At 28.3% G+C, this 16,367-nt stretch overlaps 1 protein-coding gene and 1 long non-coding RNA gene across 10 annotated transcripts in view; one reads left to right on the top strand and one right to left on the bottom strand.

The window, feature by feature from the left end:
- The window catches only part of fusl (transmembrane protein fuseless), a 132,679-nt gene that overhangs the window by 2,346 nt on the left and 113,966 nt on the right, over window positions 1-16,367 (bottom strand). For all 8 annotated transcript variants that reach the window (XM_075368660.1, XM_075368655.1, XM_075368659.1 and 5 more), the window contains 3 exons: window positions 8,639-8,822; window positions 6,200-6,366; window positions 3,745-3,913 (listed from right to left, as the gene is read on the bottom strand). In XM_075368660.1, the coding sequence (XP_075224775.1) occupies window positions 3,755-3,913; window positions 6,200-6,366; window positions 8,639-8,822 (510 nt within the window). In that variant the 3' untranslated portion in view covers window positions 3,745-3,754. The remainder of the gene's footprint in view (window positions 1-3,744; window positions 3,914-6,199; window positions 6,367-8,638; window positions 8,823-16,367) is intronic.
- The window catches only part of LOC142326293 (uncharacterized), a 170,519-nt gene that overhangs the window by 45,453 nt on the left and 108,699 nt on the right, over window positions 1-16,367 (top strand). The gene's annotated exons all lie outside the window — the stretch shown is intronic.

Here is a 16,367-nt window from a genome sequence, read left to right as displayed (position 1 = left end):
TTTTTAAAATTGCAATCCAGTGATAAGTTTACAGATCCACTAGAAAAGTTATCAAATATTAGTTCATTTTATTTTATGAATGGGGATTGCACTTTGTTTATAATTCAGCTATTATTCTGATTGGACTGTGAATTTATCACAATTCCTGGTTATATTATTTTACAATGTAACATTTGTCTTCTAAGCTCATGCATGACTTTGTTATAGAGATGTCAATCATCGGATTGACAGAAATATATTGTGCTAGAAATTAGAAAGGTTACATCAATTTACAGTGAACTGAGTATTATGGGGGTTGAAAAATAGTTCTGAATTTTTGAGTTCATGCTATGTATTGTTTTTTTTTTTTGTAGAGGTATTAAAAAATTATTATTATACATTTTAAATCTTATCCAAGATAAAATCTACAATTAGGATATATTTGATTGTTATTAATCTTACAATTTTTATGCATTTAAATAAAATCAATAAAATAATACACATATAGAAAAATTTCCACCTAAAAGTATTAATAATTATTTATAATCGGTAAACTAGTTTTGGATAAAACAGCAATAAACAATTCTCTGCAGTAAAAGTTTGAAAGAAATAATTATTGTATCTTTGCTACTTAGAGGTTGATTGTACTACTGTTCTCAATTGGGGAAAAATCATTGCTGTTCATAAACTTTCCTAGTAAACCATTTTGTTAGCCAATTTTATCAGATAGGTTGGCATGGCTGTGACTTCTTATGTTTTTGTATATATTGATACAATTTAAATCCATCTTGATTTTTAAGATTATTCAGTGAATTCTTAGAAAATATTATCCATGATTAATTATTAAGATAAATTTTGCTTTTAGAAGTTTATGTTAGAAGTAGTTTGAGCTATTTTACCACTCAGTCACTACCCACTTGGGATGAGACTATGTTTCACTATGTTTTTTGGAAGATAACATATGTTTCAGGACATTTATCTGAAAAAAAAATATTGCTCTTGAATTTATAGATGATGCTGGCAGCGTTTATAAGAAATGTGATGCTCTACTTATTATTAAAGATGTGTTAGAAACATCTTCAGATCCTTCACTTACATTCCATTTTTTTATTGTGTGTTAAGTTAAAAGAGCAATCAAATTTTCAAAGAAGTCTTGTGGATTTTTGACTTAAAGCAGAAGAAATATGTATTCATATAATCTAGAAATATAATACAAAGAAAATATCTAATTGTAACAAGATTAGAAATCTCTCACTTGTGTTCTGGATTTCTCTCCCAGTAAGGTTGCAAAAGACTTATGCTTGGTGTAGCCAAGACCAAATATTTTTACTTGTCTCTTATTTTTAACATGCCACTATTATGGTTAGAATATTGTTTTTTAGCTCTTCTAAATTTTAAGGCTAAATTTTAAATCTTTTCTTTCAAATAGCCCAAAAAAAAATCAGCAACCATAAAATCCAGTGACCTTGGAGGACAATGAAAATTCTAAATTTCTCAAAATTATTCAACTTCCAAAATTTTACCTAAGAAACTCATTTGTGGCTCTGCTGGTGTGAGCTGTGGCTCCATCTTGCTGAAATCAGGCCTCTTTGACAACATCTCTAAGGTGTGGAATAAAAAATTACTCAAGCACTAAGTTGATATCTATTGCTGCTATTCACTCTTGCCAAAACACTGGGCTGTATTAAAAAAAATACAGCGGGATGAAAACTTCATTGAGAAAGAACAAACCACACTGTAACTGTAAAGGATGTTCATGTGTAATGTGAGGATTGGCAGTACTGGAAATATCAATTATCAATCAATTATCAGTGTTGATAAACTGCTAGCAGTATTCGAGACATAATGTGTAATCGTTCAAGTCCATTTTATGGACTAATTAGATTTTGTAAGCAAACATTTATAAGTCCTTGTAAAATATTCAGTGCAATGATGTTCGATTAATGCCTGAGGGAGTGAAACATTTTCATTTTGACACTGTGGCATCCTCTGATAGACTGTTCCTTACAGAATCAATATTTTCATTATTTCTGAAAGATCTTGGTCTTCCTGTTCTCGCATATCCCACTGATCCAGAAGGTGATTTTCAACTTTTGTAAAATTTTCTAAATTTTAATTGTGTATTATTGTTGTGACATTTTGAATAAAATGTGATTTTTTTTTTTAATTCTTTCTTGGAGGGTGTAATTTTTTACAAATTGAATCATTTTTTTATTTAAGTTTATCTGAAAGAAAAAAAATTATGATATTTTAATAATGGGAAGTGATTTTTTTCATGGGAAGTGATCTTTGGCCCACCTAGTAGTAATGAACTCCTTGAAACTTTAAATTCATCATTCTATTTTTTTAGCCACTGCTAACTATCTCAGAATTCCTGTAGCCTATCTATTCAGTGATTTATAAGATAGTACTAAACTAATAAATATGATCTAAAGCCAATATTGTTTCTTCAAAGTCTAAAGTTTTTCAGAACTTTGGTTATTCCTTACTATAAATATTGCAGCTTTTATTTTAGGTTACATGTATAAGTGCTACTCTCTCTTTATATATATTGTAGTGTGTTCGCACCTCGATCAGGATATTGAGAGATAACAATTTAAGAATGTTTATATAATTACAATTTATTAGTTTCAGAACATAAGTAAAATAAGACAAAGCAATAATGTTAATAATAATAATAAACAATGATTACATACAAGATAGAATTTAAAGTATTCATCAGGATTTATTTATCAGTAGTTAAATACTGAAAACCAGAATTCAGTCCCATTGACAAAAACATTATCATGACCACTAACATTTACACCTTTAATAAACTGGTATTCTATTACTAGGAAGAGAAGACTGGTCTAAAGTTCTTTTATTGCAGATTCCTTTCCTGTTCACAAATAAAACTACCCTAAAAATTTTTGAATGAGTTTAGTACTTTACTCTTTTCACCTTAATTGTTATAGGAACTCACCAAACAACTTCCGCTGTCCACACTGGAATGCTTGTGACGTTACATTGAACACCACCCTGCACCCTGCAGTACTACATGTTTACAGATAATGCCGTCTTACAATCACGCTGGACACTACCAGCAATACACCTGTACTCACATCTTCACAATTCGCATAGTAACTCCTCACTTAAACTGATCTTAACTCGTCTTTCCTGGAGTATTTATATTCCTATCCTCTTGACCTGCGACCCCCAAGTTGAAGTGTGAGAACCAACATCAGAGTCCTTAACATTTTTCTGTACAATTTTTTTTCTTAACAATTCCTACTGTGGTTCGGTAATTCTTCTCATTGATCAACATCTGTTGACTGTGTGCTAGGGGCAGTATTGCAAAGAATGATTGTTATAACGGACCTATTAGCCTTAGAAAAAGAATTCCTTTTAGTTCTCGTTTGGATTACTTTTATTGTATTTTCTGCTACTTTCTTCTTAATTGGCAGGAATCTATTACTCAGTTACATTATACTGGTCTTGTTATATATACATACAAAACATGTGTGTATGTTATACATACAAAACACATGTTAGTGAACTTGTAATCATAAACCAATATTTCTATCTTTAGTGATTTTTCATTTTTAATTTTCATTATTAAAACTTTACTTATTTAGTGTATTTAGTGATTATTTTTCTTTAAGTTAGTTATATCGATATTGTATTATATTTGGGTAAAAAGTGCCCGTGAATAATTACATTAAAATTGAATATTTTCATTTTTTTAAAGGTAACTATTATTTATGAATAAAAAATAAATGAACATACCTGGTTTTATTTAAACTGCTTGAGAAGGATCTACAACCTGTATTGGTGTTTTTTCTATACCATCTTGTACTACAGGTACAGGGAACACATCAGTCTCACTTTTCTTTCCGACTAGATTTGCTATTTGTCTTTTTTTTAATTGCCTTAACAATTTTTTCCTTCTTCTTGCCTATAAAAAAATTGACCAATTTTACTTTCATAAACAAAATAACTTGATTTTGTTTTGTGTGGTCTTGTTTTATTAGTCTGCTGTTTGAAAAATGTGCTGTTTAGTTTTATTTTCCTTTAGCATATGTGAGAACTTTTACATGTTCTTAGAAACATAATTGGAAATACATTCAACTTAACACTATAAAGGATATGAGACAAGAATACTTTTTATAGCTGAGGGTTTGAAGATTATTTAGGATTTAATGTTTTATTAAAATTGTTGATTGCTTTAAAACCTTTAAAATTTGATAACCTGAAAGATGGATGTTTGATGTTTCATTTATATTTTATTTTAATACCATTACTCATATAGTTAGAATTATTAATTTATTATGGTTGTCATCTTATTTAGTTTCATTAACTTCATTTAAAAAAAAAAATATGTTAGTCATCTTGATTTTAAAGCAACTACTTATTCATGTCAAACAATAATATGGTCCTTATGCAGTTTAACGTTTAGTAAGTTGGTAAATTTATATGATATTCTAGAAGCCTCCAGATATCTCACAAGTTTGTTATTGTCCCTTTTGTAGTTGTGACTCTTGTTTGTGTGGTGAGGGTTCTTATAGCTTACATCTTTAATTGGAGCTAATATTAATATCCAGGATTTTATAGTTATTTCTGGAATTGCTAGACTAGGTCTTGTTGTTAATCAGATCCCAACAATACAATGGTGGCAAAAAATGGTATCAAGGTATTTGTGGCATTAAATTACAATTTGTCTGACTGATAATCTTTTGCATGGAAAGGCAAAGAACATGCTAACTTGTATGACACCTTCAATACATTGAAAATACTCATGGAAAATTTATTAATATGCATAAAGATAATCCACAGTCCTATATTATGTGGATTATCTTAGTGTCCTATATGGTTTAGTTGATACTGATTAATATTATTTCATTGAGTAACTGGCTATTTTTTCCTAAACTATATATTCATTATTTCTTTCATCAAATATTATGTTTGAAATGAATCAAAACTAAACAATTAATTTGCTCATTAAACTGCAATAATAACTTATATAGTGAACCTACGTTTGTTAGATTTGTTCTATTATATTCTGATTCTGATTTAGCATATTTTAAAGGTCTGCTTTTGTAAAACTAATAATTTCAATAGAATGTGAAAAACATCTATTCTTTTTGTTTTGTTTTTTTGTATTGTTGGGTAGCCTAGCATCTCCACTGAACTATTAACTCATGGATTTTCATGGTTGATGAGCATTATATGAATAAAATGAAAAGCTGTGAGAAAATTTAAATAACTTTTATTTCATTTTAATTTGTTTTGATTAGTACTTGTTAACATGTAATTTATTCTCCCATTCACAAAATTAGAATAGTAAGTGGTTACATTAGTACTTCAATATGTTTTGTTATTTTTACTACATTTGTTCAAAATTAAAGTTAATTATCATTATTGTTTGAATTTTAACCAAACCAATAATCACATGACTTCTGCAAGTTCTTATAATTGAGAACTATAGTTAAAAACTAAAATTATGATAAAACAAACAAAAATTCAGTTCATTTTAAACATTATGTAAAAAATATTGAAAGTGCTAAATATATTTGGAATGTACACTTTATGTGTGTAAACCGTAGGCATAGAAAATAAAAAAAAAAGAGAATGCTTGGAGGTATTTGAAATATGGGTGAAAAGAAAATTGAGAGAAATAAAAAATGAAACAGTTCTTATAAGAGTGAATGATAGCAAAAATATACTTTACTTTCAGAAGATAAAGTACTTGCTAAAAAGTTTGTCTTCGAGAGATAAAGGTGTAGTAAAATTGGAACTGGAAAGACAAATAAAGGTTAGATAAAATACAATAAAGGATAAAAGCTATTGAAGGAAGGAAAACTATTAACTCATTCAGACAACCTAAAACTGCAAATATCCAGAAATTCCCAGGAATAGATGACATTAAATAATGATAAAATACTTGTCTGAAGAAAAATTGGTTAAATTTATAATGATGCTTATCCTTCTATGTCATGAAGTTAAGTCATTTAGTTGGCTACAGTATTAATTTGAATAAAGTTAGCATTTATTGGCAATGTGCAGATTGATAAACATTACTTAATGTTAACACAAAAATGTTGTATAAGGAAATAAAGTGATCAAATATTAAAGGAAACAGTTGCAAAACAAATAAAATGTAGGCAACAACAAATAAAAATGGAAGATGTTAGGGAAGCACATTACAATAAGTTGAGAATGGTATTTTTTAAATTAGGCTTACCTGGAAGAACAATCGTAGATAATAGCAAGGGAAGTCAACACATTGAGCTCCATCTTCTTCTGCATCAATATACACCCCTCTCACTAGAATTGAGTTACTGGAGTTTATGAATACTAATAATAGGAAGCAAGCAACATGTGTTACCCAGTAACTCATCACCTTTCTATCTATAATAACAAATAAATTTATGTTCATGTAGAAAATCTTAATATTATGTCAATCTATATTATGTAAATAAAAGCTATTTACACATACCTTCATACAGTTGGTATGTTAATAAAGCTTCAGATATTATTTGAATGCAATTTCATTTCTTTCTGAGTAGAAATATATTTGTTTAAAATTAGAATCAATGGCTACAGAAAAAGTCTATGGCGTCAGAATGTGATAATCTAAAAATTCAAAATATGTTTGTTTTTTCACCAGTAACGGTAATTATTTTTTTTTAGCAGTTTTAGAATGTGAAAATATGTAAGTTTTAAAATAAGAATGTACATTAATGTAATCCTTAAGGTAAAAAGTAATGTAATAACATCACTTAAATGATCAATTTTAAACAAATAGACACAATTCAAGTTCAACATATTTTTCAACTACATTTTAAATATTTGTTTGCCTAACTCAATATACATAACCAGAAATAACATCAGCTGATGTTCCATGAGGTAGCAGCACCAAAAACTAAAAATGCCTGTTTGAGAAACTCAAACAGACATCTTATGTGAAATCTTATGTACTTGGTTTATTATTTAAAAATATAAAAAAAATAAAGCAATATATGTTCATGACAAACTGCTGCTATCATGGACAATACAATAACAATGTTATAAAATATAATTGAATCGCCATGATGTGAAATAAAGCAAAGTAGTTGAAAGACAATCACTTTTATCAATTCATACTTCGATTCAAGACTTTAACTATGATCTTTTATTTAATAATTAATTTCTCAAAATTTATTTTTATCTTCAATTTTTTTTTTTTTAATAAATTTTCTTCTTTTTAGATTTATGTTATTTAAAAAAAAAAAAATATTCAGGTGATTCAAAAAGTAAATTGCTCATTTGTTGTGAAAGTAAAAGCAATGCTTTACCCTGGGAAATATAAAAAAAAAAAAACAATTTCAGTCAGGCTGTATTTCTGGTGTCTGAACTTTGTGGTGTCAGCTAAAGAGTATTTGTGCTTTCATAGAAATACTGTAATGAATTTTTCTGTTTAGATGTAATTACAGCTTCTTTAAAAGTTATGTTAACTTAGTAACAGAATGTGCAAGTGTGACATGATATATGTAAATTAATGTAATAATATTGTTTTAGATATTCTTGAATTTAACAATAGAAGTTATTTTTTATATATATATATATAGATATATATATATAAATATTTAATTAGCAAATCTTTAGAAACGCCATATTACTTCACTGCCAGAATTCACTAGTTCGTTTGTCCTAAATAACAAACAACATATTATAATTTTTGTTTTATTTTAAATTGCCTTTTTCTTGTTAAAATCATTGTTAAAAAAAGAAAAAAACAAATAAGTTAGAATTTTTGTACACAGCTCATAAATAACTAATAAATCTTTGTGTAGTGCCATAATATTAAAAAGTATGTAACTTTGAGGCATGAAAGAGCATAAGAATTATCCTCAAACCTGAATTGTTCAAGTTTTTCTGGAAAAATGTTAATGTAACTGTTAGGTAGGATAGGCTGCTACAGAGCAAATTCCTGCTTGCTGCTGTAGATTTCTAAGAAACATTTTAGTGGTACTTCATTAAGAACACTGTAATTATTTATTAGGGTTCAAAATTGAATTGGTATGGTTTTGAAATATACATGATTTTGCCCTGCAAAATTTTTTATACATGGTTTTGCCCTGCATGAATATTGTATCTAATACTATTCTCCAATTCTTTTTATTCTATGCTAATATTTTAATCTCTAAATCTTATGTGCTTGGTTATACGTTTTATGAATTCCAATATATGTTTTCTTTTACAATTTTCTCCCTCTGGACATTCTTCTATTATCAAATTAATTAAACCTGGATGTCTTCCTGGATATGATCCACCAATCTAGCTCATCTCTTTATAGAATTTTACAACAATTCTCTCTCCTATTAATTTCAACACCTTTACAGTATGTATGTTATATTTTATAAAATATGTATCTCTGTCTATATCTTCAATATCTAATTGAAGAACCATACAATTGAGTGAAAGGATGTGTTACATCAAGGCAAAACTGTTTCTATTTTTTAAAACTGTCAACATGATTTCATTAATAGTATAAATAGTATAAATAACATAATTAAAATTGAGTTTATTAAAGAAAATTTTAATCCAAATTTGTAATCATATGATTTTGTCATTTTCTGCAAATCTATCGGTTATACATATTTATAAATAATTTTTGTAGGAAAAGATTATTCTAAATTACCTGGTAAGAAGTATAAATTAAGAAGATTCCAAACTCCTCTCCATACATTAACAGTTCCACAGAATGAAAAAATCAAATAAATATCAACAGTTAATAATCGCCAGAAGCCAGACACCCTGATTACTAGACTTTTTACAAGTGGTTGAGTAGCAAATGTTGAAAAGACCAGAATGTAGCCCATTGCCTGAACATTGAAAGTATAATATTACACTATTTACCATATGTGTTTATATAAATTTTGTATACATCTATGTGTGCATACATTTACAAAAGTAAAAGCATTGCAACATCTTTTAATTAAATTTTTCAAATGTAGAATGTGAAATGATGAATCCTTCATGGTTTTGTTAGCCCGTTTAATTCTGTTTGGGTTAGAAAAGGGTAAAACATGTCTATTAATTTAATATTTATATATGCAATTTATATGCTTTTTTTTTTATTAAAAAACTCTTTTTTATCCTGTACATTTGAAAACTTTAACTAAGTAAATGTTTTATATGCGGATAAAACCATTCCTCAAGTATTTGTATTATTTTCCTATATTTTACTCACATGAACTGATACTCATATAAATATCTTCAAAAAATTCTTTCTAATCTTGAAATATTCTCAATTATCAGACTTTTGCTCTATAGTCAAGTTCTTCTTGCTTTATTCATCTTACATTGTTTTACAACATCAATGATGAGTGCCTAGTGTAATGCACAGAATACAGATGAGAGAACATACAAAGGAACTGAAAGTAGTTATTGCAGTTACTTGTATAAGTAACTCATTTTATCTCGTCTGGGAATTAATTTGGGAGTCAAATTTTATTTTTATATAGCCTAGTCTTTCTGATGTCATTATCTGTCTAAAGTAAAAAATTAACTTTAATTATTTACTGTTTGTTATTTATTGTTAATTAATAAGTAAATAATTAACATAGGAACACAGTTATATAAAATCATATAAGTTAAAAGATTTGATTCATTTCTGAAAAAAAAACCACACCTCTGTCAGCTAATAACTACATTGAAAAATGTAATACTAATATATATTTAATTTTAACGGCTGTACAACCAAACTAAAACAGCTGGTTTCATAAAATGCATAACATTTGATATTCATTTACAAATAACTGAAATAGAGTCAACATTTTTAGAATCTAACATTACCTTACTTGCTTTAAAACTGATTACACTTACTTTAAATTTGTAAATTACTAATGAATATACACCACACACCATAATAACACGTGCAAAACAATTCATGAATGAATAAATAATCTAATTTGCAGTGACTGCCCCCACAAATACTATATATGACAGATTGGACACATACTCAATCACAGACAGAAAAATACATCCAAGCATTAAAAGTAAAAAGAATCTATCTTGCTGAAACATAAGAAGATGCAGTAAACACAAACAAAGATTAGCCCTAACTTACAGTTTTTTTACAGTACAAAAAACTATTAATTTAACTCATTTTAACAATATGAAATTTATTAATACAGATATTTGACAAATAAAAAATAAAAAAGCCATTAAAACATTAAAGTATCATCCAACATTGCATCAAATATTTTGAAATAACTAAAAGACTTTACTAATTTAAAAAATTTAGTTGAATAATATTTTTTATTCAAAAGTAGGCATATCTGTAATTTTAATAACAAATCAACTATAACAGAATCAGAAAATGAGTTCATCAGTTTACACAACCAAGCATGCATGTAAAGAATATTAATCATAAATAGTATAAAATTATTAAATATTAATCACTAGAAATGAAAATTTTTGTACTAAATTTTATATTTCGTTGATGACATCAATGCTGGTGGTCTGGTCTCTAGCTATCATAAATTTTTATTTCTAACTATATACTATCTTACATTAGATGTGCTACGTGCTATATTAAAAACTAAATGTCAGCTCTTTTTTCAAGCGAATGAATAAGAAAGTAAAAAATATATATCAACAAATAATAATAATAATAAAAAAAGATTGTTACAAAGAACACAATAAATTTATATTCAGCCTAAGTACAAAGGACAGTAATAATTCAGTAAAGGTTCATAATCCATGTTGAATGTTATGTTATACATTATAGGCCTATAATATTTAACCCTAATCATCTTGTCATGTGATTTCCTTTTAAATCTGTTATGTGAATTTTATTTTTAATTATTATGACCGTTTATTATTTATGAGGGTCAAACAAAAAATATTAACAAAAATAAGAATTGTAACAAAATATTTATTTCAAATTATTAAAAATAAAATATCCCCTGTAAATATATTACACACAATAAAAATATAATTAATAGTTAAAAAAACTTTATTATTTATTAATAAATTAAAATATATTTAAAAACGACTAAAAGATGCACATAATTAAATTAACTGTATTTGTAAAATTTGACTGCTGGCAGAATAAAACTTAAAAAGTGCTTCAGTAAGGTGAATGTTCTCTTACCTTTTATTTGAACTGCATCTGGTGGATATAATTTATAATAAAATAATAATATAATTTATTTGATATAGTGGTATATATAATGTTTGAAAAAAAGTATAATGTATACATTGCTCTCGTTTGCGAGTTACGACTAGTGAAAGATTTCGCTCGGATTTCAGCTACCATGGTGAATTGAGATCGTACTGGCATTGTTAAGAAGTTACGATTTCTTTTGGTTTTTGATCTGAAAAGTCGAATAAAGTAGGTCTCAAAATCGTATCTGCAGTAGCTTTTGAGAAATCTCGGCTGAAAACCAATAAATTGGGGTAAAATATCCTGGTTTTTTATGTTTGATGTACAATACCTTTGATAAATGGGTAATAAACACAAAAACTTTTAAACAAAACTTGTGGAAAATTTAATTTTGAACAAGATGGTGTAAGATAAGTTGAATAAAACAAAGAAAGGTTAGAAAAATTTGAATTTCATTTAGAAACAGTACACTAGAGCAAAGTGAATTGTATGTACCAGAGTTTATAATAAATGTTCAAAAATAAACCAGCCATTTTCAACATTTCTTTGGCAGGCTTCTGTTCTGATTTTGCTGCTCTTTTTCGTTTTTCAGGGCCGTTGTTAAATTGCTCATCCGCATCCATAATGCGGACAATTAATTCCTACGAGAATATATTTTTGTTTTGTATAAAATATTTTTCATCCATTCCCAGACCCAAAAATCTAAAATTGTTAGATCAGGCGATCTTGGTGGCCAGGTACGTGGACCTACACGACCGATCCATTTCTAAGGTAAATGATTAAAGCCAGTGGAAACGGCACATGAGAACTGGAAGTATACTTTGCATTTCAGCGCTAGAGGAACATTTTCAAGCAGTTGCGGTAATTCTTCTTGAAGAAAGTGCAAGTAGACCTCAGCATTTAAGCGGCCAATTAATATGAACTGTCCAAACAGTTGATAGTGAAGAAGGCCGTACCATCCATTGAAGCTAAATCGGTGTTGAAAATTGTTTTTCACAGTTTCATGATCTACTTTATAGCCCATGTATGCGCATGGAGTTAGTTGTTGATGCCATCTAGAGTGAAATTTGCCTCCTCGGTAAACAAAACATAGAGTTGTCGATTTGTGTATTCCACCATTGTAGAACTCTAAGCGAAGCTGACAGTTTCCTGGATGTAGATATTGAACTAGCTGTTTATGATAACGATATAAGTCCTAAAACTATCGAATGCAAAACTCCGATCAGCTTAGAAAGACGTCGTGTACTGACGCCTGAACTGCATCGATAATAATTTCATCCATAACAGCGTCGTGTTGGACAGATCGTTCGTAGATGGTATGAATACTAGGTAGTGAACCTGTTTCCCGAAGATTGCAGAGTCGCGCTAATTGTTGTGGGATCTGGAATCCTGCAATTCGGAAAACGTATTTCGTATTCTACTGCAGCAGCACCCGAAATGACTACCATATCAGCATATTTCTCTGTTACAAATAAGTACGACATTACTTCAATGGCATACCGATCACCGTTCAAACTAAAATTCAAAGAAAACGTTCACGCAGCACAGTTCACAGTATCCAGCATACTTAATGTACCTTACAGAATTATTTAAACACTAATTCAGTACTGCGCATTGTTGATCAGCTGTTATTTTGTTGCACTGAATTATACAAAAAGCGTAATCACACCATCGGTGTTAGTTTTTTATATATATTTCTAAAATACACATATAATAACAATTTTATAAAAAATTGTCAATATTTGTCTTTCAGTTCCTGTACTGTTTTTTTTTTTACACACCAGTTGAAAAGCAACAAGAACAAGATAATCCTTGACAGTATCGAGTTTGTTTTTGTTCAACACTTTATCAACGCTATCTAAATTTACCTATCGTACTGATTTAATCATTCACACCGTTCTTACTTTTTTCAATCCAATTTTCTTTAAAAAACTTGGTTCTGTTCTTTGCTATCAATTGCCTTCTCAAATGCATAAATGCCATGTAGATGACCTTTTTATTCATTGAATAAATAAAAAAATCTAAAATTAATCTGAGGATAGCCTCTCTTGTAGTTATACTCTATCTGGAATTAAACTAATCCTCATCTCATATACCTTCAAACACGTATTTCTTTCATCCGTAAACTATGAAGTAAGTATTTTCAGTATATGAGACATTCACCAAATGGTGGAATATTTTCTGGATTTATCTACAAGATTTGAATTTGATTTTACGTCATTTTTAAAAAAAATTCTAATCGTGGAATTCATCCCTCTTTTCAGGGAAATGATTTTTCTTACTATTTCAATATTACAAATTTGATATTAATTAATAAAACTTACGGATTATATTAATATATTGAACGTGTATGTGCGAGCGCACGTAAGTGTGTATATGTTTATAAATAGGGTATAAGCTAATGATTTGTCTAAATGGATTAAAAGGAAGATAGTGGGGGTTCCTTTTCCTTCTTTAATTTGGTGAACAATGAAGCAATTTGATAACAAAAGACCGACAATTGCCTTTTGCCCTTGCTTGTTTGATAAAACGGAAGTCCGCAAACTAGCCTAGCGTTTTCTGCATGCAATTTTTTTTTATTAAATATGTAACCTGAAAATTTTTGTTACGAAACTCATTCAATGTTCATTGATAATATAAATTTGATTAAAAATTGAATTTAATATTTTTTTAAATGTAAAAAATTCCAGTGGCACAATTTTGTAACCGGATATTTTAATTTTTTTATTCCCACTTCAAATTCTATTTCATTATAATACGAATACAAAATAAATAAAACTTAATTTGTGTAGCGGCACCACCTGATAAATTCAATAGATCGTTTCTATGAAACTAAATGTAAGACAAAAACGAAAAAATATAAATTTTCATTAACTGTCAAAAATATAAAATAAAAATAAATTCTTATTAAAATAGTTCCGAAAAGTCTTTATAACAAAAGTTGTCAGATTTAGTTTTTTTGTGCCTTAATTTTGTTAGAATAAAATCATTCTGTGTAAATAAATTAAAAAACGCCAAAGCATTCTAAGATCTTGAAAAGATGCTGATGTAAAGTATAACGGTACAGAAGTAAATATAAATACATGAAATTATGTTTAAAACATAATTTTCTCAATGAGTATTATTATTATTATTTTTATTAATATAACATGTTATTAACATATATGTTAGTTTTAATTATAGTTTTGACTATAGAGTATGTATGGTAAAAAAAAGTCAATATGAATAATTTCCCCAGGAGTAATGGTATTCACTATACACCAAACACATCAGAAAGCTTTTACACCTTTCCCCGGTGCATTCAGAAAGTAAAGCCTGTTGTTTATTAGAATAATAAAAAACTAATTTTTCGGGAGATGTATAATGGTATAAAAGCGTTATGATTACGTCATTTAACCAATTTGAACACGGGCCGGCTTCCGTGGCGCGAGTCGTAGCGTCTCGGCCTTTCATCCGGAGAACCCGGGTTCGAATCCCGGTCAGGCATGGCATTTTCATACACCCTACAAATCATCCATCTCATCTTCTGAAAACTGTAGACCCGGAGGTTAAACAAAAAAGAGAAAAAAACCACTGACTTAGGTAATTTAAATAACCTACATACATATTGATAACATTAATATAAATTAAATAATAATTGCCTATTCTATCAATTATTCGTTAAATTTGGATATTAAAAAATTTTTTTTTATTCGAGCAAATTAATTTGGCGCCGAGTTCAAGAATTCGAAATGAAAAGATGAATTGAAAAAGTATTATTTTTCCCAATTTTTTGTGGATCTTTAAGGTGGTTTAATTATTATTATATATAACATTTTTTAGTTTTATTTTTAAACTAAACATGAAAAAAATAAAAATAAAATCAGTTCAGATAACATCATCTGGAATGTTGGAATGTGTATTACTCTTTACCTCAAATGTGCACGTGCATTTGTATAAAAATTGAAAGTCAGAAGAGTTTCTTAAAGATTGATTTTTAAATAATTTGCTAATAACTTTATACTTCTAGTGGAAATTTTCCAATCAATTTTCTTGGAAAATTTTGTTTGAGAATATATATTGAATATCGTTGTCATTAGGTTATGTAATCATAACATTATAAAATGCAATAATTAACAGTGATGATTACATCAGCACAGATTTAAAAAACATGCACTAAAATGTAAAAAAAAAAATAATAATTTTTTCATTAGATTTCCACTTAAGTCAGCGAAAAATTAAAAACGACCTCATTAATTACTACCCTGAATGAATTTTTAAGTTCATGGCAATTTTATGCCACTCTTATAAAAATGTTAGTGTTATAAAAAAAAATCTTAGTGTATAAAAATCAAGATAAAGAATATTGTTGCGCTCTATTTGAATGAATATTTCGGATTATTCATCCATAATTTACTTCTCGAGCAATATGGACAATTCTTTTAATTGCTGGGTTAATGTTAAAATTTCCTGACCTCAAAAAAGCCGAAATTGAAAAAAGTATTATCATTACTTTTCACATATTATCCAATTTAATAAATGAAGTAAATGGGGATTTATTTATTTTTTTTAGATCGGCTTTAGTATACTTTGGGATACCGATTATCCGAGCGCCGATTTTCCGGATGTCAACTTTCCAGACAGCTTGCAGCTACACTAGGTAGTCTTCTTTCTTTCTTTTCCTGTTTAGCCTCCGGTAACTACCGTTTAGATAATACTTCAGAGGATGATGAGGATGATATGTATGAGTGTAAATGAAGTGTAGTCTTGTACATTCTCAGTTCGACCATTCCTGAGATGTGTGGTTAATTGAAACCCAACCACCAAAGAACACCGGTATCCACGATCTAGTATTCAAATCCGTGTAAAAATAACTGGCTTTACTAGGACTTTACACTAGGTAGTCTAAAAAAAAATTAATACACTACTTAAAAAAATCTAAAATACTATTAAAATAAAACTTTAACAGAACTTCAACAGAAATGTATTTAGATTGATGTTTGTTTTATTGGGTTTTTTAATTGACTTTTTTCAATTCGTACAGCACAAAACACCCCTAAAGGTGGTGAGGGGTTATTTGAGGTCAATTTTCTCAGAATATTGGAAACATAATTCCACCCTACTTTATATTAAGCTTAGTACATGCGCTTATCTTAACCATTAAAAAAAAAATTGTCCCAAAATCCCTCTTTCACAAAAATCAAAAAAAGTTATTTATTGCATTTTTTTTAAAATGCCTAGCAGTAGTACAAGCGACCCCCCTCAAAAAAAAAAATTA

The sequence above is a fragment of the Lycorma delicatula genome, chromosome 6 (assembly GCF_047948215.1).
Source record: "Lycorma delicatula isolate Av1 chromosome 6, ASM4794821v1, whole genome shotgun sequence".
Taxonomy (NCBI): Eukaryota; Metazoa; Arthropoda; class Insecta; order Hemiptera; family Fulgoridae; genus Lycorma; species Lycorma delicatula.
Note: the sequence above shows the minus strand (reverse complement) of the source record. Positions and strands in the feature narration are given on the sequence as shown.